This window comes from Cotesia glomerata, linkage group LG5 (genome assembly GCF_020080835.1).
Source record: "Cotesia glomerata isolate CgM1 linkage group LG5, MPM_Cglom_v2.3, whole genome shotgun sequence".
Classification (NCBI taxonomy): domain Eukaryota; kingdom Metazoa; phylum Arthropoda; class Insecta; order Hymenoptera; family Braconidae; genus Cotesia; species Cotesia glomerata.
In genome coordinates this window covers 8,364,838-8,389,971 of record NC_058162.1, presented here as the reverse complement: position 1 = coordinate 8,389,971, position 25,134 = coordinate 8,364,838, and the positions used below count along the sequence as shown (strand labels likewise).

Genomic DNA, 25,134 nt, shown 5'->3' with positions numbered 1-25,134 from the left:
AAAATCTATGACAACTGGTGGTGATCCAATTAAAACGGCAATGATTGGTGCACGTCAGGCAGTTAAAAAATCAGGTGGAAGAAAAAATATTAGACTCCCACGTATTTTGCCAGTACCAGTTAAAACTGGTGGCATTATTCCGTTTATGATTCCATTATTTGCAGGTCTTTCAGCAACTGTTGCTCTTGCAGGTGGAGCTGCAGCTATTGCAAAAGCTGTAAATAGTGCAAGTGCAGCTAAAAATCAACTAGCAGAGAGTAAGAGACATAATGCAAAAATGGAAGAAATTGCTATTGAGTCATTCCATCTAAAATTGTCTAATCAGCAAAGTCGACTCATTTTAGATTTTGGTGTAACTTTGAGAAACTCTTCTCTAGGGTCCCAAAGAACAAAATTTATACAAGTTTGATTTTTACAAGCGCTTGTTTTCGCCTATTTAAATAAAGACTTTTAAAAATCGATATTTTTAAGGCTTATTAACTTTTACTGTGAAATTTTTCTGTTTGAAGCTATCTGCATGATCAAGATGGAATTTACAGTGGGAAAGATAGTAGTTTAAGGGTAAATGAAGATAATTGGCTCGGACTAGTCCTTTAAATATAAGCAGCGTGCTGAAAATGAGTGTTTTTTAGTCATTTTTCGTGAATTTCAATCAACTCTAGCGTCTTAACTGTTGAGAATTAAAAACTCGTGCTCCGCGGAAATTAAGTATATATATCATAGACAAAATTCAGCCACAAGTTGACTTGAGCTGCCCACTCTTCATAGAAGAAAACTTTGCTCGAAGTTTTGAAATTAAAAAAAATTCCAATTTTCAGGTTATGAAACGAGCTTATTGACTCCGCGATAAAAATCTGATACTCACAGAATCTATTGTTCTTACCTTCAACTTTAAAGGACTACATCACTTGTTTTGTTATTTTCATTTTTAGTGCATGTGCGAGCCGTTTTTTTTACAGCAAAAATCTGGACGTTTTTACAAATGGATTAAAATTACTTACCATCAGAAACAACTATAAATATCTAAAATTTTTCTAGTCTCAATAAAGTTATGGATATTTGGGGTGTAAAATTGTCTTTAGAAGTAATTATTATCGAAAATGACAGTAACTGTGAACAATTTTTCAACTAGAACATTATTTTTTATTCAACCGTTTACGGTTTGGTTTTACAATATTAACAATATCAAAATTATCGGAAGCTGAATACTTCCGCGCTTGTAATTGATTTTGAGAAATTGGTATAAAGCTATGATATGATCTCGTATTTTTTATTGTATTTATATTTATAAATCTTTCAGATAAAAATGTCTCAGCAGCTTCTACACCCTGGCTTGATACAAAAATTTTTATACCAGAAATTTGATTAGAACAAAAGTCGTGCATTGCGATTGGAGTTAAAATATGGTCATCGGTAGATCGTTGCAAGCTTGCTCTTCTTACGGTCCTTTTGATCGTACCACCTGCTCCATCGCATGGACTTTTACCATGAGAAGTGGCAAAGAAATGCCACTCTGCTTTTAATCCAAAATCCGCTTCATGACGACATATATTTATAAAATTTTTTTTATTTATTTGTATTGAGCGGCTGCTCCATCACTGAAGTAATAAATTTTTAAACTCAGATAACTGTTTTTAATGTAATCGAGAAAAATTTTTGAAATACAAAAAACGATACTGTATTGTGAGTAAGATAATCACTAATCACACATAAAGTTTTTGTCTTAAGTAAACCGTCTTCTTTTAAAATAAATTACAAAGGGATGTAGAGTAGCTTGATTATTTGTCCAATGAAACGATTGTACTTCATCTTGTACCATGAATGCATAATTTTCTGAGAAATCAACTAATGCTATACACTCTGAATTGTCTTTAAATTTTCTTTCAGGTATCTCAAATACTCGGATTGTTTTTTGAAATAAAATGATGAGGTTTTAAAGTTGTCAATTGTATTTTCAAATCATCTCTAAATTCATCGACATTCTTAACTACAGTTAATAAATTGCAGCGATCAGTAGAAACCCATTGCTTAAAAATTAATTTCAGATGACAATTCACATTCATTACATATATCGGAATCAATAACATCAGTGCCTGGACATTCTTTACAGCTATATAACATACATTGTTCACTGCTATCATTACAAACTATCTTTTTCAGTAATTCTTTATAGGTAAGTTTAGTTTTACACGCCATTAACATTAACTTCATATTTTGATGGATCAAACAAACACATACTGAATGTGTACCACTAGCCCCAGCCAAAACACAGTTCTTCGGTCGAAGTGAAGCAAACGACGAGAATCCTATGGCTAAGTTTGGATGAATTTGCTTGAATTTTTCATAGGCTTCTTTCAAATTAAATAAGATTAAACGTTTTTTGTTCTTTAGACTTTCCGTTATTCTTATCGCGTACAGTTACACAATCTCTTTGACCTGGCATCAATCTACTAATATCATCATCTTCGAAAAATTTTATAACAGCTTCAACAATTTTTGGCTTCAACTGACGTCCACCTTCTTTTGTTGGAGCCTTCGCTAATACTCCATATTGTGCCCTCAGTGTTTTAGCTTTTTTTACAAGATATTCACTACATTCAAATTCTGACTGTATTTTAGAAATTGTCCACTTTTTCGGTAATAAACTTAAAATTTCATATTTCTCGTCAAACGTTGTAGATGCTTTAAATTTCATTTTCAATTCATCGATTAACTCTAAATAGTCTGCATTATAACAAATATGATCATTGTCTTTTTTATTATTTTCATGTTCCACAACATCAAAAGTAGCTTCTAATTTTTTTCGTATTTTACTTGATATTTGATTTACTTTTTCATCAATTTTTCGTTTTCTTTTTGATATACTTAATTTTTGGATAGGTGGGATTGATGACTCTTCTACGATTGAACAAATTTTATTAAGTGAATCTAAAACTTCGTACTTAGGATCAAAAGATACCCCAAGATCATCAAAATTTCGCGATAATGTATCGGTAATATCATCATAATTTTCATTTGTTTCGGTTTTTCGTAAATTTTCCATACAACGTGAACAAAGTGCTCGGCCTGGTATAAGGTTAAGATTCTCATTTGCTTCACAAAACTCTACAGTTATTTCCCGCAAGGACTTAAGAATAGGTTTTTTATGAGCACTTGATGGATCACAACATTTTTTTCCAAACAAAGAAAAATAATAAGTCACATATTTTTTATAATGATAGGTACAGATATCTGTGAAAGATACTGCCTGAATTCGTTTAGTTAATAAGTATTTCTCATGTTCATTCAGATTATTTTGATCGATCAACTCTGATGATCGTGAAAACGTTAATTTATGGCAATCCTCTTTCAACAATAAACCAATCGAACACTCCATTACTTTATTTAATAATTGAGAAATCACAATACACATCAACTTACTAAAACAACCGAACTGAACAAAAGAACGCTCTCTGAAACAATGACAATTGAGCTTTTATAGACAAAGAGTTAAAGTTCTTCAAAAATCCGCCACGGCCAAATGTCGCTGCTCTCCCGCTTAATTACTACCATGCAACCTAACTTGGTCGGGGAAAGCACGCGACAAGCGAAGAGTGAGTGAAACAATAGCGTTAAGCTGATGCGTGAAATTTGACACCGATAATCTAAGAAGTTTGTTTACTTTTCCATTTTGCTTACTTTTCCAATCGACGGCATCGAATCACAAAAAAATATATAAATTGGAAAGTGACAGAGATTAAGTTATTAGTAATTTAATTGATACTTATGAACTCGAATTTACTTCTCGAGTATACTTATATTGTTAATAATTAATAATATTTCTAATTTTTCGTTTGAATTTACGTCTATTCTCACTTACTTTTCAATGCAATGCGGTCAAATATTGAAAATAAGCTTATCTCTATACGCATGCATGAAAATATATAAAAATTCTGTTGTGAAGACAGAATTTTTATAGACAAAAAATTGAGATAAAAACTACCAGTTATTTAAAAAAAAAAAAATTGAGTTGATTTTTGCTATAAAAAAAACGGCTCGCACATGCACTAAAAATGAAAATAACAAAACAAGTGATGTAGTCGTTTAAAGTTGGAGGTAAGAACAATAGATTCTGTGAGTATCAGATTTTTATCGCGCAGTCAATAAGCTCGTTTCATAACCTGAAAATTGGAATTTTTTTTAATTTCAAAACTTCGAGCAAAGTTTTCTTCTATGAAGAGTGGGCAGCTCAAGTCAACTTGTGGCTGAATTTTGTCTATGATATATATACTTAATTCCCGCGGAGCATGAGTTTTTAATTATCAACAGTTAAGACGCTAGAGTTGATTGAAATTCACGAAAAATGACTAAAAAACACTCATTTTCAGCACGCTGCTTATATTTAAAGGACTCGTCCGAGCCAATTATCTTCATTTTTCCTTAAACTACTATCTTTCCCACTGTGAATTCCATCTTGATCATGCAGATAGCTTCAAACAGAAAAATTTCACAGTAAAAGTTAATAAGCCTTAAAAATATCGATTTTTAAAAGTCTTTATTTAAATAGGCGAAAACACGCGCTTGTAAAAATCAAACTCGTGTAAATTTTGTTCTTTGGGACCCTAGAGAAGAGTTTCTCAAAGTTACACCAAAATCTAAAATGAGACGGCAACAATTTTTTTTTTTTTGAGACGATTTCATATGGAATGACTCTATTGGTAAAGGATTATACTTGAGACCTTACAGACGTTGAATGGGTTTATATTTGAGACCTTATCCTAAAGGTAAAGGAGTGTCAAAAAACAAGTAGAGCTACCACACCGAGCACTTACAAATAAGGATATATTAAAGTATGTCAGAGAATTGAAAATTCCAAATTTTAGAGGAGTTTTCATGAGAAACGATTTACCAAAAACTGGTCCTAAAAGAAATGAATCAGTGATAGTCAACTTAGATGACAAATATGGACCTGGTACCCACTGGGTATGTTACAAAAAGATTGGTAATAATGTAACTTATTTTGATAGTTTTGGAAATTTACAACCACCACAAGAAATTGTGGATTATCTCGGTGTTGGTAGCATAAAATATAATCACAAACAATATCAAAATTTCAATACAATTATATGCGGACATTTATGTCTTAAATTTCTCACTGGAGAACTATAAATTCATGGAAATTACGCTTGAGTTAACAGTCATGGCTGAGTCATTTACATTAACACTTACAGGGTCATCATCAGTGTTGGAGGCTAATTATTTCCCTCCTATTGAATTATCACCAGACAAAAAGTATGTATTAGGTCTTATAGAGTTGCTTACATTTAATTCAATACCCAATATTGATATTGGTGCTAATAAATTCTACGTGACATATCCGCAAGATGGTGTTATTAATCAAAGACCTTATGATGATGATAGCAATGATGTGAATGCATACTATAATGTTGGTGGTGGGGGAATAAAAGTTGTGAAAAATAATAATGGAAAAAGAGACAAAAGAAATGTATCGATTATTACAAGGATTGATGATGATTATAATATACCACAAACTATTGAAATAGCATCAAAACCAAAGACTCTAGCGTTAACTTTGCCAACTGGAAGTTATGAAATTGAAGATATTGAAACATATGTACGTAAATCATTGCCAAAACTCAGTTTAAAATTAAAAGCAAATAATAATGAGTTGAAAAGTGAAATTAAATGTGACCAATTTATAGATTTTGAACCAAAAGACTCTATAGGACGATTATTAGGGTTTACAGATCGTCAACTTGAGCCTCATAAAACTCATTCATCAAATTTACCTGTTGCTATACTTAAGCTTAATATACTAAGAGTCGAGTGTAATATTACATTAAACGCGTTTATAAATGATCGGAGAGTACATACTATTCATGAATTCTTTCCTAGTGTACCACCAGGATTTAAGATTATGGAAGTACCATCTCACGTCATTTACCTTCCAATACTCACAAAGGCTATACACAATATAAGACTGCACATAGTTGATCAGGATGGAAAATTAGTAAATTTTAGAGGTGAAACTATAACAATCAGACTTCACGTGAAAAGTTTATAAATTATGGGAATAGTTTTCGAGACAAAAAGTGGTGCCGGATATAAAAAGACATTACCATGGATGAAATTTACCAGTCAGCGGATACATCGCAGACCATTAACACAACAGAACGCCCAGTTTCTAAAAACTCTCGGACTAAAATTACGTGGAAAGTCTACAAAATAAAAATAAATTGCTGCTGTCTAGCTTGTGTTATACCAAAACGTGACTCTTAAGAACTCTCTATAAATTTGATTGTAATTTTATTATTCATTCATTGATCGATGTGTCTTCGTAATGTCGAGTAATAAAGCTTCAGAAAATCTCAAAAAATACTTGGAAAGTCAACAGCGTGCATACGGTACAGATTTTAAAAAGGATTCTAAGTATTACACACCAAGCTATATAAAAGGCGGTACTGTATACAAAGGCTCACCGTCTGGAGATAAGTACGGAGTAATAGGAGATAAACGCTATAAATAATGGCAGAAATTTCAAATATTCAACGACCAATCATATTTGATGACTCTATAGCTCATTGTGAGGTGCATGCGCATCAACCGTATGCGTCATCAACACTAAACAACAACGATGAAGTGAGGATAACAATTCAAAATTGTTATAACAATACAGCTGTTGCCGATACAACTAAATTTGTAAACATGGAAATAGCTCATATGATCAACGAGTTTCGGCTATTGATAAATGGAGTTGAAGTGGATCGGAATAACAATGTTGGTATAACTAGTTTAATGAAAGGATATTTATCATTTAGACCAAATCAATTAAGTACTTTGGAAAATGCCGGCTGGTTGATGGATAATGACGTTAAGTTTACCGATAATGCAGGAAACTTTGACTTTATCGTTCTACTTAATATTTTAAGTGGTTTTGCTGAAGATTATCTTAAAGTTTTGATGAATGTTCAACTTGAGATAATTCTAACGATATCAAACAGTGATATAAATTCTTACATACAAACAAATGCTGCTGCTGAAGAAGTAAAAATCACACTTCAAAAAATTGAATGGATTGTACCATACATAACTCCAACAGATAAGGAAAAAATTCAAACTTTGAATCACATCGCCAGTGATCCTGCTATACCAATAAGTTTTCGGACTTGTGAATTGTATGAGTATCCTCTGTTACCTGCAACTTCAAAACATATTTGGGCAGTCAAAACCTCAACTCAGCTTGAAAAGCCACGTTACGTTGTTCTTGGATTCCAAACAGCAAGGAAAAATGATGCTCGGAAAGATGCTAGCAAATTTGATCACTGCAATTTACGGAACATCAAATTATTTTTAAATTCACATAGCTATCCCTATAGTGACTTGAATTTAGATATACCTCACAACCAGTATGCTTTATTATATCATATGTACACAGACTTTCAAACATCATACTATAACAAAGAAGCCGAACCGCTCCTATCGAAAAAGAAATTTTTGGATCAAGCACCACTGTGTGTAATTGATTGCTCCAAGCAGAACGAAGCTATAAAATCTGGACCAGTAGACATTCGACTGGAATTTGAATCAGTTGATCAGTTTGCAGCCAACACAACAGCATACTGTTTAATCATTCACGATCGTATCATTGAATACAATCCTATAAGCAGCACTGTCCGTAAATTAGTGTAAAAGAATGGTTGTTACTTTCAATCTAACACCAACTGTGCATTATATACATGCTTGGAAATATGCATATAAAAATGCAAGAAAAGGGGAGTGGGAACAGGCTGCGAGAGACAGAGACAGATTTAAAAACAGAATTTTAAAAACCAGTGAAAAATTGGATCCAATATTAAATAAAAAATTATCACAAATAAAACTTTCCAAGTAAATGTATAATGTTTAAGATAATAATAATATATATATGTATATATATATATATATATATATATATATATATATATATATATATATATATATATATATATATGTATCAAATGAAATTTTTATTGATAATTAAAAAATTTTTTTTTATAAAATATGCACATTATTATTTCGATATATGTTTCCTTATACTATAAGTAAAATAATACAAAACATTTTCTTTTTACTTATTTCTCTAAATTACATTGTAAGCAAAATTTTCGATATGGATATAAATATATACCGGATATTTCCCAATCAGCACCAGTTATAGGATAATGTCGCTTGCAGAATGAATATTCTTTGATTTCTTCATTGTGTTTTAGATGCTCTGGTAATTTATTCCAAATTAAATGTATTTCTCTTTTAGCAAAGTGAAGTAAAAAGTGTGAATCCAGACAGGCCAGATTTCGAGGGTGCATCTTTCGTAGAATGGTCAATTGATTGAAAAGTTGAACTGATTTGTTGTAGCTGGGTTGACAACCATAAAATTTTAAATACTATAATTTGGGTTGTTGAACGTTTTGAAATGCACAAGCTTTTAAATAGCCAGTTGAAGTGTGCACTGCAGATGGACACTTGAAACGTGTAAATTGAATGTTATCAATTGAATAATGACGCATTTTCGTTAAATCTATAATCACAACAGATGGATCATCAATTAATTTTTCAAGCCATTCTTTCTTTTCTTCACCTTCAACATATAAATAGCTCAAATAACACTTTAAATTATTAAAAATTCGCCCAAGTACATTATACGCAGTTTTACCGACATCCCAGCTAAATCCATGACGACGTCCATTATAGTCGAAATTTTGCTTAATAACAGATGCCTTAGTAATCGTCATTGGAGGCTTAAATAAATGATAGTCACACTCATAAACACCATTGAATTGATATTCATTAGTAATCTTGGTGACACAAAATTCCTTGACTGTAAATGAACCGTTTGGCATAATATAACCGGTAAAATCAATTAAGTATTCCATATTTCACTTTTTTTTTTAATTGGTAAATTAAAGAATTATAAGTTTAGCCTCAATTGGTGGACTATCCAGATCGTCTTCAGAATATTTATAGCTTATTAATAAAAAGTTTTTAAATTGAGAATATGTTACTTTAACTTTTCTATTATCAATAATTTCTTCTTTCATCAAACTAACAACGCTGTCTATGGAAATATCAAATTCACTAAAAGATTCTCTGGATGTTTCACTAGAAGCTTCACTAGGAGCTTCACTAGAAGCTTCACTATCACTGGATGAAACACTTACTTCGTCAAACTCGATTTGCGCAGAATGATCACATGAATCGTCGCATGAGTGAAGTCTGAAATAAATTTAAATTCTTAGAAACAAAATACATAAATTTTAGTATAATTGATGATTTAAAAAATTACCTCAATCGTTTACGATTCATTGTAGAGTTACTGTTGAACGATACGTAATTCAAGTTTTTGGAACTTCTGTGTAATTTCTAACAGTTTTTGGTTTAAATTAAGTTTATCCACACAGTTTAAACAAGATACTTTTGTATACGCAGTTTTAAGTAAGTCGTCAATTAGATTTAGTTTATCCACACAATGTGAACAAGATACTTTTGTATACGTAGTTTTACGTAAGTTGTTAGTTATTTCTATTAGTTTCTTGGTTATTTCAAGTCTTTCAGCACAATTCGAACAGTTCACTTTTTCGCGAGCAGCTTTAATCACCTCTAAATTTTCATGCAAATCAATAATTTTCCCAACAAATATCCCGATATCCTCAGGTGGAATGTCACCAAAATAACTTTCTATTAAATCGTCAAAATCGTCTCAGTAAGGTGGCTGACTTCTGAGAAAGGCGCGTTCGATATCAGTCAATGTATCCATGAATTATACAACTGATTTCAATGATTGCAAGCAGAGTACTGAAATTTGGAGGCAAGTAAGTATAATTCCCCATCAAAGATCCCCTCCCAACGACGCCAAAAAACAAGTTTAAACTTGCCGTATGACGTAAAAACATGATGTAATCGAGAGAGGAGGGTTAAAAAACGCTAAAATTCACGATGACGACTCTAAAAAACAGGTTCAAACTTGTCGGATGACGTAAAAACATGATGTAATCCAGAGAGGAAAGGCTAAAAAACGTTAAAATTCAAAAAACTCTTACCCCACATCGATAAAACAGAACATCATTCGGTATCAAACCGACTGTTAACAATACCCTGTAGTCGATAACATAGATCACCAGTTAACATCAAACTATCGACAAATACTTATCTCAAATCGATAAATAGACGAAAACTTCAATACCTACACATCCATGTCATCCCACCAGAGCGGAGTAAGTATCGAAATTTCTCGCATATACTTATACTACAAGTCATTTGAATATATACAAAATTCATCATCACATCAAATAAGTGCATATCACACATCAACACCAAAGCTGATACACGGTAAAGGTATCAGCTCTGCTGTTGGGGTGGTAGCATTTTGACCTCAAACAATCGACCAACAAACGATGATAATCCCCCCCCCCCCCAACAGTCGGTAAAAATCGATCACCAAATCGATGATAATCCTCAACAGTCGATAAAAATCTATGCTACATCCCCAGCAGTCGGTAAAAAGAACACAAAAACTATCATCGGTATTGCAGAAACTCCGCCACCAACTGTCGATAAGCCAGAAATCCAATGTGGATGCTGTAGGAATCTACTTTATCTGGAAGTCAAACCGACCCTGCTTAGCTACTATTGTACTTCGACAAAATGCGATTATTATCGGAGGAAACGAAGAAAAGCTACGGGATTTTTTATCGGTTAAGATTAAACAACAATTTTTATAAAACATTAGAGAATGGTGGATTGTCAAAAAATTTTTTATTGCAAAGAAAGTGTTTGAGTTATCAACTGTTCGGGTTTTCGGTGCGAAACATGCTTGAAATTATTTTGAACAATTATTGAATGAAATATTGACAGGTTTATGGTGAATAAAAAATATTAAAATAAAATATGTAAAATGATGGATTTATGTGGATGTTTGTGTCATATACATACAGGTACTGACAGTACTACATCACGTACGTCAAGACTCCGTTACCTTCTTCAGCTTCTTCTTATTCTTGTTATTCTTGGTCTTGTGAAAATTCCAGTATAAAACGTGCCATGCATGTGGGTGTTCTCGGAGGTGTGAACTGGACCCCGAGGTCTTCTCGTTTCATGCTCAAACTGTTTACATTGCTATTTTATACTTATCATAGAAATATGTTAGCTTATTATTATCATTTTTCATTATTAATATCGTCAACAAAATCAATACTAAGAATTTTCATAAATTATTGTTTAAAAAAACTCCAAAATTCATCAGCCTAGACATTCAACATCTATCACTTTTTCTCTATCTTTTTGTGTGCACACTACTTTAATCCTCTCATCATCCACGGTAGTATATACAATCACTTTATTTATCAGTTAATACAATACATGGTCCACTTGGGACCTTTATATCATAAAAAGCTTATTTCTTGGAAAGTTATTGTGTGTGGGAAATGGGAAATGATATTAATTTATTTGTTCAGGTACAAACATAGTCATTGTTAATTTAAAAGAAAAGTAAAAGAGTTTTAAAGAGAAGATAAAATGAAATAAAATAAAAATAAAATTTTCCAAACAAATTTCTTCAGATGTCCTTGAGGGGGCTACGGGCTCTTTGGTTGGCTCGGTTCTCATCTAGCATCTCCTGCGGGGTTCCAAGTACCCTGGATCAACAGACTACTTTGACAGCGGTGTACAATGGTCTCACTGCTGAAGCCTGTGTATGAGGCTTTGGGCCGAGGCCTTAGCTACCGACAATGCGACAACAAAATAACTAAAAACGATGTCAGGCTAAAACAAGTAAGTCCTAATGATAATATTACAATAACCTGTGCCAACTTCGATGTCTACACAAAAGTAAACAAAATATTTATTGATAACCAAACTCAATACTACACTTACACTCCAAAAAACCAGAAACCTAAATCAACAGTTTTAAAAGGAGTAAATGGCGATTTTGATGAAAAAGACATCAAAAAAGAATTAGAGGAACTCCAAATTCCCAACGTACAACAGAATTTTTATTATACGCCCTTATGGCATCCGAGATGGGTCCCGGGAGCCATAAGAGCGTGTAAAAAAAATTTTTTTTTCGGGAATCAACGCATTTTTGTATGAAACGTGCAAAAATGCAAAAAAAAAATTTTCGCCTAACTAAAAATTTTCTTGAACTTGAAAAAAAAACAGAATTTTTATCATACGCCCTTATGGCATTCGAAGTGGGTCCCGGGAGCCATAAGGGCATATAAAATATTTTTTTTGCATTTCTGCACATTTCGGACGAAAATACATCGATTCCCGAAAAAAAAATTTTTTGATACGCCCTTATCATTCAAGGTAGGTCTCGGGAGCCATAAGGGCGTATCAAAAAAATTTTTTTTTCGGGAATCAATACAGTTTTGTATGAAACGTGAAGAAATGCAAAAAAAAAATTTTTCTGTAAACTAAAAATTTTCTTGGACTTAGAAAAAATAATAGAATTTTTATTAAACGCCCTTATGGTTCCCGGGTGCCATAAGGGCGTATAGTTTTTATACGCCCTTATGGCATCTGTAACGCGATATATTTGTGAAATATACAAAAAATTCATGTGAGTACTCAAATGAAAGGTCTCGTTGAGTGTAATATTAAAAGATGAGCTTGGACCATTAAAAATACTATCAGTCAACAAGATACATTGTAATTCCTTAACTATTGACATTTTCAAAGATACGAGCTCATCTCGATATTACACTCATTGATACCTTCCATTTTAATATCCACCTGAATTTTTTATATATTTTACATATATTTGTATGTGATATTTGTGCAATATATAAAATATACGAAAATTTCATGTGGGTACTCAAATGAAAGGTCCCGATGAGTGTAATATCAGGATGAGCTTATATCTTTAAAAATATCATCAAGAAGTAATTTCGTTTATTTTAATAAGTATTTTTAATTATTAAGAAATATTTTTTATTCCCTAAAAAATCTCTTGAAAAATTTTTAAGAAATCAATGTCTTACCCCCAAAGAAATCCTTTTATCAGTGTACATAGCGGAAAGTTCCAAGGATGACCTGCAAAGTCAACCGTTTTTCAGATTTTTTTTTTCAATCTGTCGAGTAATTTTTTTGAAATAATAAAAAGTAATTTTTCGGACAAGAAGTTTTACATACTTTTAATGGAAATTGATTTTGAAAATTGCGAACTTTAATATCAAATATCTCGCACTCTGAATAGCTAAAAATTTTGCAATTTTGAGATTTCAAAATGAACATTATTCAACGACTGTAAAAAAATGGTAAAAATTTTTCAAAAAGTAAAATCATGCTAATAGAACTACCTTAACCTAAAAAACGTTGCAATTTTTTTCTATAAATACTTAAAAATCATACATTAAACCCTCCACTTTTGGCTACCCAATAAAAAAACTCCCAAAATCATAGAGTAACAATAAAAATAATCATTATAATTACAGAAGACTAGCATCAATAACTGAATATTATAAAAAACTTCAGATCAATAAACCGTATTATTATTATAATTTGATATTTTAACATAAATACACATTTATCAAATAAAACACCTTGTTATACAACTAATTTTATGATGGATGATTTCACGCTGACGCTAAGTATCACTTGTCACACTTATACAATACAATACAATAAAAAAAATAATGATATACTATACAATACAATACAAAACCAAAGTTGACTCAGCCCAAGTGTGAATATTTAAAATACAAGTAAAATAATAATAACAATCTTCAGCATTTAATATTTATAATAGGTCCAGTTACTCGAAGTCTTGTCTGTGTGAGATTCACTTCAAGATCCTCTCTATCTTCGTGTTTCAATATTTTCAGTTTTACACGGTTCAATCTACGAGCAACACTTGTATCATTGTATCTTCGAAGTACTATAAAGCACATACATTGTTCTTTTTTTCTCGTACAATTAATACAATTAACCTCTTTTAATATCACCAACGTTTTCCAGTAGTGATTGTGATTGGGATAGGATTATAATCCGCGATTCCTTTCCTGAAATCCGACAATCTACATAGTACGTCCGAGTGGTTAAACAGCTTACGACATCTGTTGGCTGGCATTTGAACTTTTTTTTGTCTCTAATTCCGCGAAAGTTTGCATATGCAAGCTGATATTTATGTCATTAGTGTTTTTTTTATTCTATTCTGTTAAATTGAAAAGTGGTATGGACAGTGAAGAAAGAGTATGCACGAACATAAAAATCTCCCGATAAATGGTGGATCCGTGAGCTTTGAACGAGTGAAATGAAAAGTGTACAACAAAATAAAAAAATGCAACAACACACTCGAGAGAGAGTTTTGCCAGCACTTTTGTTTCATTTGTTGGCTGTGTCGTTGCTTGGATATGGACATGCTGATCATGGACATACTGACCCAATTCTATTCAATACTATTGGTAATTTTTTGCTAAAAACATCTTCCGGGTGGATGTTTTGTGTGGAGTTTATTCATTGTTCTTTTTCTATAGTTGACGGAAATTCAGAATTTTTTATTCAAAATGTTAGCTGATGATTTTTTTGTTTTAGGACATGGTGGGATTTTTGAAGAAAAGCGCAATTTTACCAAGGACACTTGGAGAACTGGTCGCGGCCCAAGAGGTTGTGGTGTCAGCTCCAAAGGATGGACCAGAGTTGTCGGAGGGCAACCAGCTAATCCTAAAGAATGGCCGTGGATGGTCGCGCTCATTCGGAGAGACTCTGATCAGTATTGCGGAGGAGTTTTGATCACTGATAGACACGTTCTTACTGCTGCTCACTGTTTGTATGGGTTGGTAATTTTGAAATTATATTAAATATACTGAAAATGATAAGCCTTTCTGCCAAAAATGTCAGATACTAGGATGGTAAAATAATTTCTTACTTCTGATAGAGATATATAAGAACCGCACTGAAAAAAATTTAACTTGATTTAAAAGAAAAATTTTGAAGTAAAGAAAATAATTTTAAAGAGTTTTATTGTGTTGAATCAAGACAAAAAATTCTTGATTCAAGAAAAATTTCTCAGTTCTAGAATTTTTCTACTTAAATCAAGACAACGAAACTCAAAAAAATTATTTTTTTGGTTCAAGAATTTTTCTCTTAAATCAAGTTGAAATTTTTTTAAGTGCAATTTAATTGAAACTCACCATCAATCTACCACCGAAACCCGAAGCAAACTTAACATAAAGAGTTAAAAGAGCGAGATTTTTACTTAAGTTAACAACAACCCGAGTCGAAAAAATGAACTTATATGAGCTTACATCAATTGTTTTAGTATAGCAGTTGTTCATTTAAGTTAATTTTTTCAACTCGGGAAGTTGCGCTGCAACTTGACTCAAGACTACGCGCAAGTTATTTTCTTAAAGTTGTAATAAAATTGATGGAAAGTTAACGACAAGCAATGTTAAGTTGCATTCAAACTTCGGACGTAGATTTTTCTTTCAAATTCAAATTTTTTAATACTATTCATTAAAAAAAAATTTTTTAAATTGAGAAAAAGCGCTTTTTAGGTCTGATAACATTTGTAGTAGATTTCATAGAAATCTAACTATTGCATTTGTTTTCATGACGCAACTGTTTAAAAATTTGGCTATTTTCTGACTCATTTCGTCAAGCTGGTTCAAAAAATACTATTAGTTCAAAAGTTTATAAATGTATGTATATTAGACTGTGTCAAAATAACTTTTTTTTTTTCGATTAAACATATCTTAAAAGTTTCTTCAATATAGAAAAAAAATTCTCCTAGTTTGAGCTAAATATCTCAAAAATTGAGCTGGTGCAAGGGGGGGGGGTCTCCTTTCCCATTTAAATAACATTGTAAAATATTTTTTTTTTTTTATTATTAAAATAACTACACGAATAAATTTTTTTTATCCAATTTTGCTCTTAACTATCTCATAGGAAATTTAATTCTCTACAAAATTGTCCGTGTTCATTTTTTTTCTAAACTCAACAGAAACGAAGTTACAAATTTTTTCGTGTAGTGTGTGTGTGTGTGTGTGTGTGTGTGTTGAAAGTACGTGAACCGCTTATAACTTTTGAACAGCTTAACCGATTTCATCGCGGTTGGTGCCATTCGAAAGGGCTTGAGCGAACTTAGATTTTGAATATAATATAGACCGATTCGGACCGATAGATTCTGAGAAATCTTAAAAAAAACTACGTAAAAAAATTTTTTCAAATGTGGTTTTTTTAAAAATAACTTTTAAACGGCACTACCGATTGATTCCAAAAACTTATCAGCTCTTAACATTAAAAAACCACGTCGATCGCCGCCAAGCCGGTCGAAATCAGTTGATTCATTCATGAGTTATAATTGACGAAAAAAAGTGATTATTATTTAAAATGAATTTATAATATTATTAGACCCGTTACAGCTCAAATTTCGTCTTCCTTGTTCTATTCTAATAAATGAAACAATCTAAAAAAAACAACCTATAAACTATACACCGAACACCAGTTGAAAGTTTCTTGTACAACAGCCGATTATCTATAATTTTAAGTGAAATCTCGGCAAACTCTCTCGACAAATGTTATTGTGAAAATGACAATGACTTAGATAAGTAGCCCGCAGTTTTACACGCTCCCATATTATATTACTCTTGCACTTGCGCCTTATATAGTAATAGGTATATAATATAATACACACTCCACCATCTGCAGGATAAAGAGAATAATACATAACAAATATAAGTGTTTTTAAGTAGTCAGTGAGTTTTACTTTAGGATAATATAAACGGTATAGTCTTAGTAAGTCATTCTTGTCACGTATAACCGTTTCCCATTTCTTCTGATACTTGGAATTAGCTTCTCGCTCTATTCAGTCTATTCTTGCTATATTTTACATACATACATACATGTATAATACCACTCTCGCAACGAAACTGGCAATATATACAAGTACAAGTTCGGTCTGAGGTCTTAGACTAACGGCCTTGAGTACATCGTAGATTTGTGGAAGCTAGATAAAATACAACCACGTGGTTATCTGCCGATACTCGTGGCTATTATCCACAGATATTTGTAGTTATGTGATAGTAGCGTATAGCGTACGTCGCTTCGGTACACAGGTCATCAACAGCAACACAAACAACTAATCCTCTGAGAAGCTGATAGAGAGTTAGTTATATTACAGCTTTCTTTTAAAATTATAAATTTATTCTTTTGTCTTTTTCTCTGATATTGTTTTAACCAATGTGGGTTCTTTGTCATGGAAATTTTGGTAGAAATTTTTAATTATGATGATCATAATGATTAGTACTATGTGACTGCCGAGAGTTACAAATTATAAATAAAAACTTTGGCTTGATGACTTGTCGATATTTTAAATCACAATATACATTTAGGTATTTTTTAAATAAATTTTTAAAATAATAATACTATAATAGGATGAATTGCTAGTAATTTAACAGACAAATTTCATGAAACATAATTTATATAACCATCAAACTATTCAAAACTCTTTCAAAAAATTGACAAAAAAAATATATAAAATTGCACAGAAAAAAAAGAAAAAGGAAAAAATTACATTCCATAATGTATTCATATAAAAAACGAAAAATTACAATTTCAGATTGTAATTTTTACAGATTGTGATTTCGAACCGCAATTTTTTTACTTTGAAATTTGAAACGACACTTATATTACTATTTTTAATGTAATTTTTCCCTTCTTCTTTTTCCCATGTGTGAAAAAGCACAAATTCAAGTCAAGATCTTTTTGATGATACTAAATTTAACTATAAAAATCTTTTTTGAAATAAAAATATGCCATCAAGATTTTCCTAATTCTCTTAATCATTTAGATGAAATTGACTATATCGAAATAATATCAAACCGTGAAAAAACATAAGTCCAGATTATGACCTTTTGATTGATACTAAATTTAATTATAGAAAACCATTTTGTAATAAAAATATGCTCGTAACATAATTTTGCTTATTCTCTTAATTATATGAATTATTTAAGAGATAATTATAATATATATAATATATTAATATTTGCCATAAATATATTGATAAGTACAAAAAAAAAATAAATTAATAAACATATTTTATCTAGCCTGAAATTCGAATCTATTCATAATTACTCTGAAAAATTATCATAATTAAATGATAATTAAATTTAAATTTGAGGTGATAAGTTGTTTGAACTTTTTGAATGCTTTACCATGGTTTCTCTGTCATTATTTTTGATTTTATCATCAACTTAGACGAATTTTCATGTAAGACGAGATAATGTTTGATGTATTTGTTTTCTTAAAAATTTAAAATAATTTTTTAAAATAATAAAAATTAGTACTTTATGTACTCATATCAGGTCAGGAAATTTTTTGTACGAGTTTTTTTTCAGCTGCAAAATTTTTCTACACAAAGAGTGAGAAATCTTGGAATTACTTTGACTTTTTATGAAAATTAAAAATTTTTCCTTCTTAGTAAGACTTTTTGAGACTTTTTAAGAAAAAGTAAGCATTTAAGGGAAATTCACTAAAAAATAAATTAAATATTGCTGAAAAGGATATGGAATCTTAAAAAGTACAAATTCAGATCAATACCTTTTTAATTACGCTAAATTGAACTAAAAAAAAACTTAATTTATCATGTAAATATGCCGGAAATAAAATTGTGCTTATTTTCTAAGCTTTAGGAATAACAATAATAATAATAAGTTTAAATTTAAATTGTTCACAGAGTTAAAATAAGAAACATAATAGTCAGACTGGGTGAATACGATTTTTCCCGACCCGATGAAACACGATCTATGGACTTCAGAGTAGTGGATGTCAAGATTCATGAAAATTTCAATCCGTCCAGTTACGAGAATGACATTGCAATACTAAAAATTAACCGGCCAACTATCTTTAATAACTACATCTGGCCAATTTGTCTACCGCCTGAAGGGACTTCCTTTGAAAATAAAAATGCTATCGTCATTGGTATGTATGCTCAACATTTACCTATTAATTATTAACAATCACAAGTATCAGGCAAAAATAGTTCATAATTTTTAATTTAAATCTATAATTATAGTAATTATTTATTTAAACTTTTAATTTAATTTTCCATTAGAATTAAAAACTTAAAATTTTTTTTGTTAGCCCGCTTATCTAGTACCTCAGCAAATATTTACGAGTTGACAATGAAAGTTGCTTAAAAAATAAACAAAACTTCTATACGGAAAAGTTAATATTTATTTTTAATTTAAAAACTCATGCATCAAATTTTTTTTTTCGTTATTACTTTTTTGGTTAATTAAAGTTTACCTCAAAGTTTCAACAGCAATTTATAAAATAAATAGCAAGCATTGAAGCGCATCCTATTTCCCTGCTAAATAAAATGGGTCATTTAGCATTCTTTTAACTTTCCACAAGCGTTATCCAGCAGAATTTGAAGCTACAACAATCCACAATGAACAAAAAAAATTAAAATCACGGAATATTTCGCTTGCATTCCAGTTAACTGAATCCAGTAAATTATACTGACCATAAATATTTGCGGATGATTTTTATTCAATAGAGATAAATTTAGCAGCTGAATGCAGCATTGTTGGTCTCTAACTAATTCAATTAAATTAATACCTTCGCCTCCTACGTAACAACCCAACAAAATAATTCGAATTTTCATAGAATTTTCTCCCTAAAAATTTCAATTTTTCATTAAATTAAACCCACGAATGAATGAAATGAGTAACCAGTGACTTTATTGGCCATGCTAATTAATATCAATCCCCGATAGAAGGAAGCGAGCGGGTTTTTTGCTATTTTGTTTCATTGTTTGTTTCCCATGTTTCATTTCCGTTTTGTAAATTTCGGCAGGTTGGGGCAGCCAGTACTACGCCGGTCCGCAGAGTTCGATCTTGATGGAAGTCCCGGTGCCAGTGTGGCCGAAGCACAGGTGTGCCCATGCTTTGGCCCAGAGACTCCCGGATACCATAATTTGTGCGGGAGGTTACGAGGGTGGACGAGACTCCTGTCAGGTATTTTTTATTGGGACAATGCGAGTAGATATTTATAGGTAATTTTGTTGATTTAATTGCTCAAAAAAAGAAGAGCTTAATTTTTTGGAGCTAGCTGATTAAAAATTTTATTTCACACTTAGAATTTTTTTTTCTTCTACACTAAAGATGAAAATTAGATGATTAAAGAAAAATAATGTTCTTGCAAAAAAAATTATTTTCAACGGAAGACGTTGTCTCGATTCAAAAATTTTTTATTTTAAAAATCTTGTGATGAAAATATTATTTGAAAAAAAAAAATTTACAAAACATGCATTAATTCTTTTTAAAGTTTAATTTTCTCCAATTCCGATCAGTAAATTTTTAGAAACGAAACTTTCTCTTCTTTTTACTCTAAAACTGAATAAGTCTTATCAACTCTTTAATAACCCTTTGAGAAAGTCCCAAATTGCAGGGGAAATTTGATTTTTTAAGAGATTTTTCAGAGAATTATTTCCACAAGGATTCCTACTAGAAGTTTTAATAACTCTGAATAACTCTTCTGGCAAAGTCCCAAATCTTGCTAAAAATCTGACTTTCTAAGTCGAATGAAGAGTTTTTCTGACAATAAGACTTTTTCGGACTTTTTAAGAAAATAAAAAACTTTATGAACTATTATTCGTACTTATTAAAATTTTTTTACAGTTATTTCAGAGAAATTTTTCCACAAGAGAATAACAAAAATTGGAGAATTTTTGGTACACTGTTAAGAATTTGTGCAGTGGACTTTTATTACTTACCACAGTTATTAAGTACTCTTGACAGTCTTGAATAAATTAATATTCACATTAAATTAAAACAATAACAAACGTTACATTTTTATTTTCCTAAGTATTTTTTAGAGTCAAGATGCGCGCGCATGTCTCATGCTTTTCCGTGGTTCAATCGTCCCCGGGACTGCTGTGTCAACTGACCCCTTATAATTTTATGACAATTAATAGTAAATAATAAATAAATAAACTATTATATCACTATAAAGGAAGTTAGATAGATAGATAGATAATAGTTTATTGAGCTTCTAGGACAAGTACATAATCCATAGCCCAGGGAGCACTTTTAGAATAAAAAATATAAAATAATTAGTACATTTATAAATAAGTTATTCGTTTAAAATAAAAGCTCTCAGGCGATAGGCCTGAAGTGTGAAGAAATTAATGGCTTTAATATTTTTGTGTTCGAAATTATTTAGTAAATCGCGGATATTAAGAGGTGTAGAGTTATTAGATTTAAGAAATTGTTGACGAGGTTGAGCCAAGACCAGGCAATTGAGCATGAAGTATTCGACTGTATCTCTCTCATCCGTGTTGCAAATTGAGCATTTTGAGTTGTTGTATAGTTCATAATAGCAGCCAAGGATTTTGAATTTAAAATGAAATTTACTGGCAAGTCTCAGCTGCATAAAAAGTTTGGTAAACTTCAAGTTTAATCTTTTTGACAGATAGCTGCAACAACCCCGCGGGTTGTCATTTTCATAAGGCGTTTGTAAGTAATGAGTGTTGCTGGCAAGTAGCATATCCTCCCACCAGGTTTGGTTCTTGAATCTGTTTAGGAATGTGTCCCGGTAAGTACACCAGGTGTATAAATCTAGTTTTTCTAGACGCGGTACAATTTCAGGGTAGTACTTTTTGATGATCTCCAGGAAGTTACGAAACCAGTTGAATTTAGTCTTGGGTTGAGTAGCCAGGGAGATATTACTCATTCGTATAAGGCAGATCTTTGGAAGTCGTGTGTCATCCATCGCCAGAATCTTGCAGATCCAGTCCCAGGTTGCTTTCAGGACAGCATGCGCTAGTCTGGGTCTACCTAGCTCCACTCTCAAGAGTGCTCCGGCAATAGTTTTTGGTAGGCCGAAGACTCGTTTGATAAACTCACACTGTATCTTCTCTACTGACTCTAGGTTCGAAAGTGCCCATATGGGAGAAGCGTATAGTAGAATAGCTTGAACGATGCTATCAAATAGCTTCATGATACATGTTACCGAATCGGTCTTGGTCGCAAAGATGATTGCAGAGATCGAACTAAGCGCTGCACGTGCTTTGTTGATAGCATTGATAGCTGTGGGATGGCTGAAACCATTTGCAGAGATAGTTAGACCCAAATATTCATAACTATCTACAATTTCAATTTTTTGCTCGCCGTAGAAGAAGTTTAAGTCTCTCGGTAGGCGACCAGCGCTTCGGCAGTAGATTATTTTTGTTTTATCAACATTGACTGTTAGTTTGTTGGATTGGCAGTATTGTATGAGCAGATTCAGTTTCTTCTGGAGGTCAGTCTTGGAGTAGGCGAGTAGCGCTAGGTCGTCCGCGTATAACAAGGACAATATGTCATTTATGCCATTAATGTTGATGCCGAGGCAACCGTTGCCCCTGAAAAATTCCTCAAGATCTGAAACAAATAAAATAAATAACAAAGGGCTCAGTATTTCACCCTGTAGGACTCCCTCTCCAACTTCGAATTCTTTTGACATTATGCCGTTGCTTTGTATTTTGAAGATTGCAAAGTTGTACATTTTACGGAGCAGTCTGACCAGTTTTGCACTTACACCCAGGTTGTGGAGCTTCATCCAAAGGAGTTGATGGTTAATGGAGTCGAAAGCTCTCCTGAAGTCCACAAAAAGGATGTATAATTTGGCCAGAGGTTGACGCAAACGGAAGTTTATAGCTGAGAGTAAATTAAACAAATTGTCCATACAGCCTTTTTTGGCCTGAAAGCCAGCTTGCGATTCAGGGATGGTTCCAGTTTCACGAGCCCATTTTTCCAACCGTTTGTTTAGCATGTAGGTGAAAACCTTGGTTATGTGGTTGACAAGTGCGATGCCTCGGTAATTTGAGGGATCACTACGGCCACCTTTTTTATGTATCATTGTTATCAAATTAGAAAACCAGTTGCTGGGTATTGTTTCGGTGTCTAGTACTTTATTGAATAAACAGAGAATGTAGTATTTCCTATTGGAGGGTAAAGATTTGTAGAAGTACATGAAATATTTTACGTACTTTCGACCGGCTATAAAGAAAAATAGTATACACTACACGGGCAGAAGTTTGAGAGCTCTGAACTGCGTGCCGTGATGCCCTCGACTACGCCTCGGGCATCATGGCGCGCAGTGCAGAAATCTCAAACTTTATGCCCTAATAGTGTAATATACTATTAACTTGAGACAAATTGTTTGAAGTATTTGTTAGTAACTTGGTATATAAAATTTGGCTTAGCTAAATAAAATTTATTTCAGTCTAAAAACTCCTTACTCAGATGTTTTTTGGGTTAAAACCCACATTTAAGTTATTGCTCTGGCTGATAGCTGAGTAATCTTCAAATAGATGATATGTATACCTCTTACATAAGTTATATCTTTAGCACATAATTCTAATATCTTATTTAGGGTGACTCAGGTGGACCTCTCCTCCATCAATTAGGCAACGGGCGTTGGGTCAACATCGGAATAGTATCATGGGGCATCCGGTGTGGTGATCCAGGGCATCCCGGGATTTATACAGACGTCAGCTCTTTCCTCGACTGGATATTCGGCAACGCCATCTTCTAGAAATCTTCCAATTTTTCATCCTAAAATACAAACTACAAAAAAACATAGAACACAAAATTTCGAAAACAATTAAACTTTATTTCGGCAATATTAATTCGTTACATTGTGAAAGAATTCATCATATTTTTCGAGATAAATACACACAGATCTACATAATTCCATTCACCATATTCACTTACTTCTCTATAGATTTTTTATTTATTATTCATTATTATTTATTATTTATCAATTAAATACTAATTTATCCATTTTTCAACTCAATATTTCCATTCCAGGTCGCCCAATCGCGCTTTGTTTCTTATTATACCGTCCATTAGCTTTGTTCTTATTATTTAATTTATTTTTGAATTATACTTATCAATTATTATTTGTAATTATAATTTATAATAATACAATTCATTAACATTAATAAACTCAACATTCATTCCATGATCAATATAATTAAATTGAAAAAAAAGTTGAGGCCCAGCCTCTATATAACAATTTATAATTTTTATCATACGTTTATCTTGAATCATATGTATTTATATTTATCATTAATTTTTATATATATTTATATATTTACTACGTCTTTCTCTCTCTTAGATTTTATTATTAATAGTAATTATTTGTATACATAATTGTGTATATACAATTAAAATTAATGAATCATTATCATTATTATTATTACTATTATTATTGTTATTATTATTATTATTATTATTATTATTATTATTATTATTATTATTATTATTATTATTATTGATAAACTATTAAAATTTATTTCAAAATGATGTCTTAGGTCCTGCGAAAATTTTTAATATTTGAACATTTGTCCGTATTAACAGCCGAGACCAGTGATTGCAGTTTCAATCGGCTTAGCGAAACGAATGGAAATTTTGAAAAAACGTTTTTAGAAAAAATAGATAATTTAATAAACTATTTCACCACAAAGCGTTTTTTTCAAAAATTTCATTCGTTTCGTGAAACCAATCGAAACTGCAATTGCTCTGCTGTTGGGAGTGCGACAGAGATAGTTCCGTTGAACTCCGTGAGAGCAAAGCGAGAAAAAGATGGTCTCGCCTGTTAATTAATACTTAAAAAATGAGTTAATGATGAGTAAATGAGTATTAATACTGTCATTATTTTATTTATTAATATTAATCAATAATTATACAAAAATGGTTCATGCTAATTAAGTTTATAAATTAAATTACTAAGTCATGTTAAATCGCGTTTGTAGAAATAATAAACATTTAAATGGTACAACGAATAGACTGTTACAAATAAAGTTATCAATTAAGAGATTTGATACATTTTAAAGTCGATCAATCAAGAAATTTATGATTAAAATAACTGTTTAGTGACTTGTCACGTTGATTTCTCCAGAGGTTATGAGTCCAGTTCGCTGTAACTTTTAAAAAATACAAGACATGACCCTTTTTAAAATGTTGGCTCAATACTTTTAAGTTGAATTGTAATAAATATATTTAAAGAGGTACTGTGAAAAATTACTTTTCTTACAATATTCTTCAATATTTGAATACGCGTACTTGTAAGTGTCCTCTATACGATAAATTTTTTTTAATAGTCCTTGCGGTG

The 25,134-nt window shown here is 31.6% G+C and overlaps 2 protein-coding genes across 4 annotated transcripts; both read left to right on the top strand.

Moving 5' to 3' along the window:
* Window positions 1-6,525: 6,525 nt before the first annotated feature.
* Window positions 6,526-7,689, top strand: LOC123265351. The gene has a single exon (XM_044729073.1). It carries the CDS (start codon window positions 6,526-6,528, stop codon window positions 7,687-7,689), a length of 1,164 nt encoding a protein of 387 aa, XP_044585008.1.
* Window positions 7,690-13,793: 6,104 nt separating this feature from the next.
* On the top strand, window positions 13,794-24,047 carry LOC123265069 (proclotting enzyme-like). Of its 3 annotated transcripts, none has more exons than XM_044728656.1 (5): window positions 13,794-14,438; window positions 14,569-14,809; window positions 18,710-18,954; window positions 19,834-19,994; window positions 23,392-24,047. In XM_044728656.1, exons 1-5 carry the CDS (start codon window positions 14,288-14,290, stop codon window positions 23,551-23,553), a joined length of 960 nt encoding a protein of 319 aa, XP_044584591.1. In that variant the 5' UTR covers window positions 13,794-14,287; the 3' UTR covers window positions 23,554-24,047. The 3 variants fall into 3 exon arrangements, with proteins under 3 accessions (XP_044584591.1, XP_044584592.1, XP_044584590.1); XM_044728657.1 differs by having other exon boundaries at window positions 19,834-20,032; window positions 23,392-23,562; XM_044728655.1 differs by lacking the exon at window positions 23,392-24,047 and adding an exon at window positions 20,658-23,374 and having other exon boundaries at window positions 19,834-20,032.
* Window positions 24,048-25,134: the final 1,087 nt, after the last annotated feature.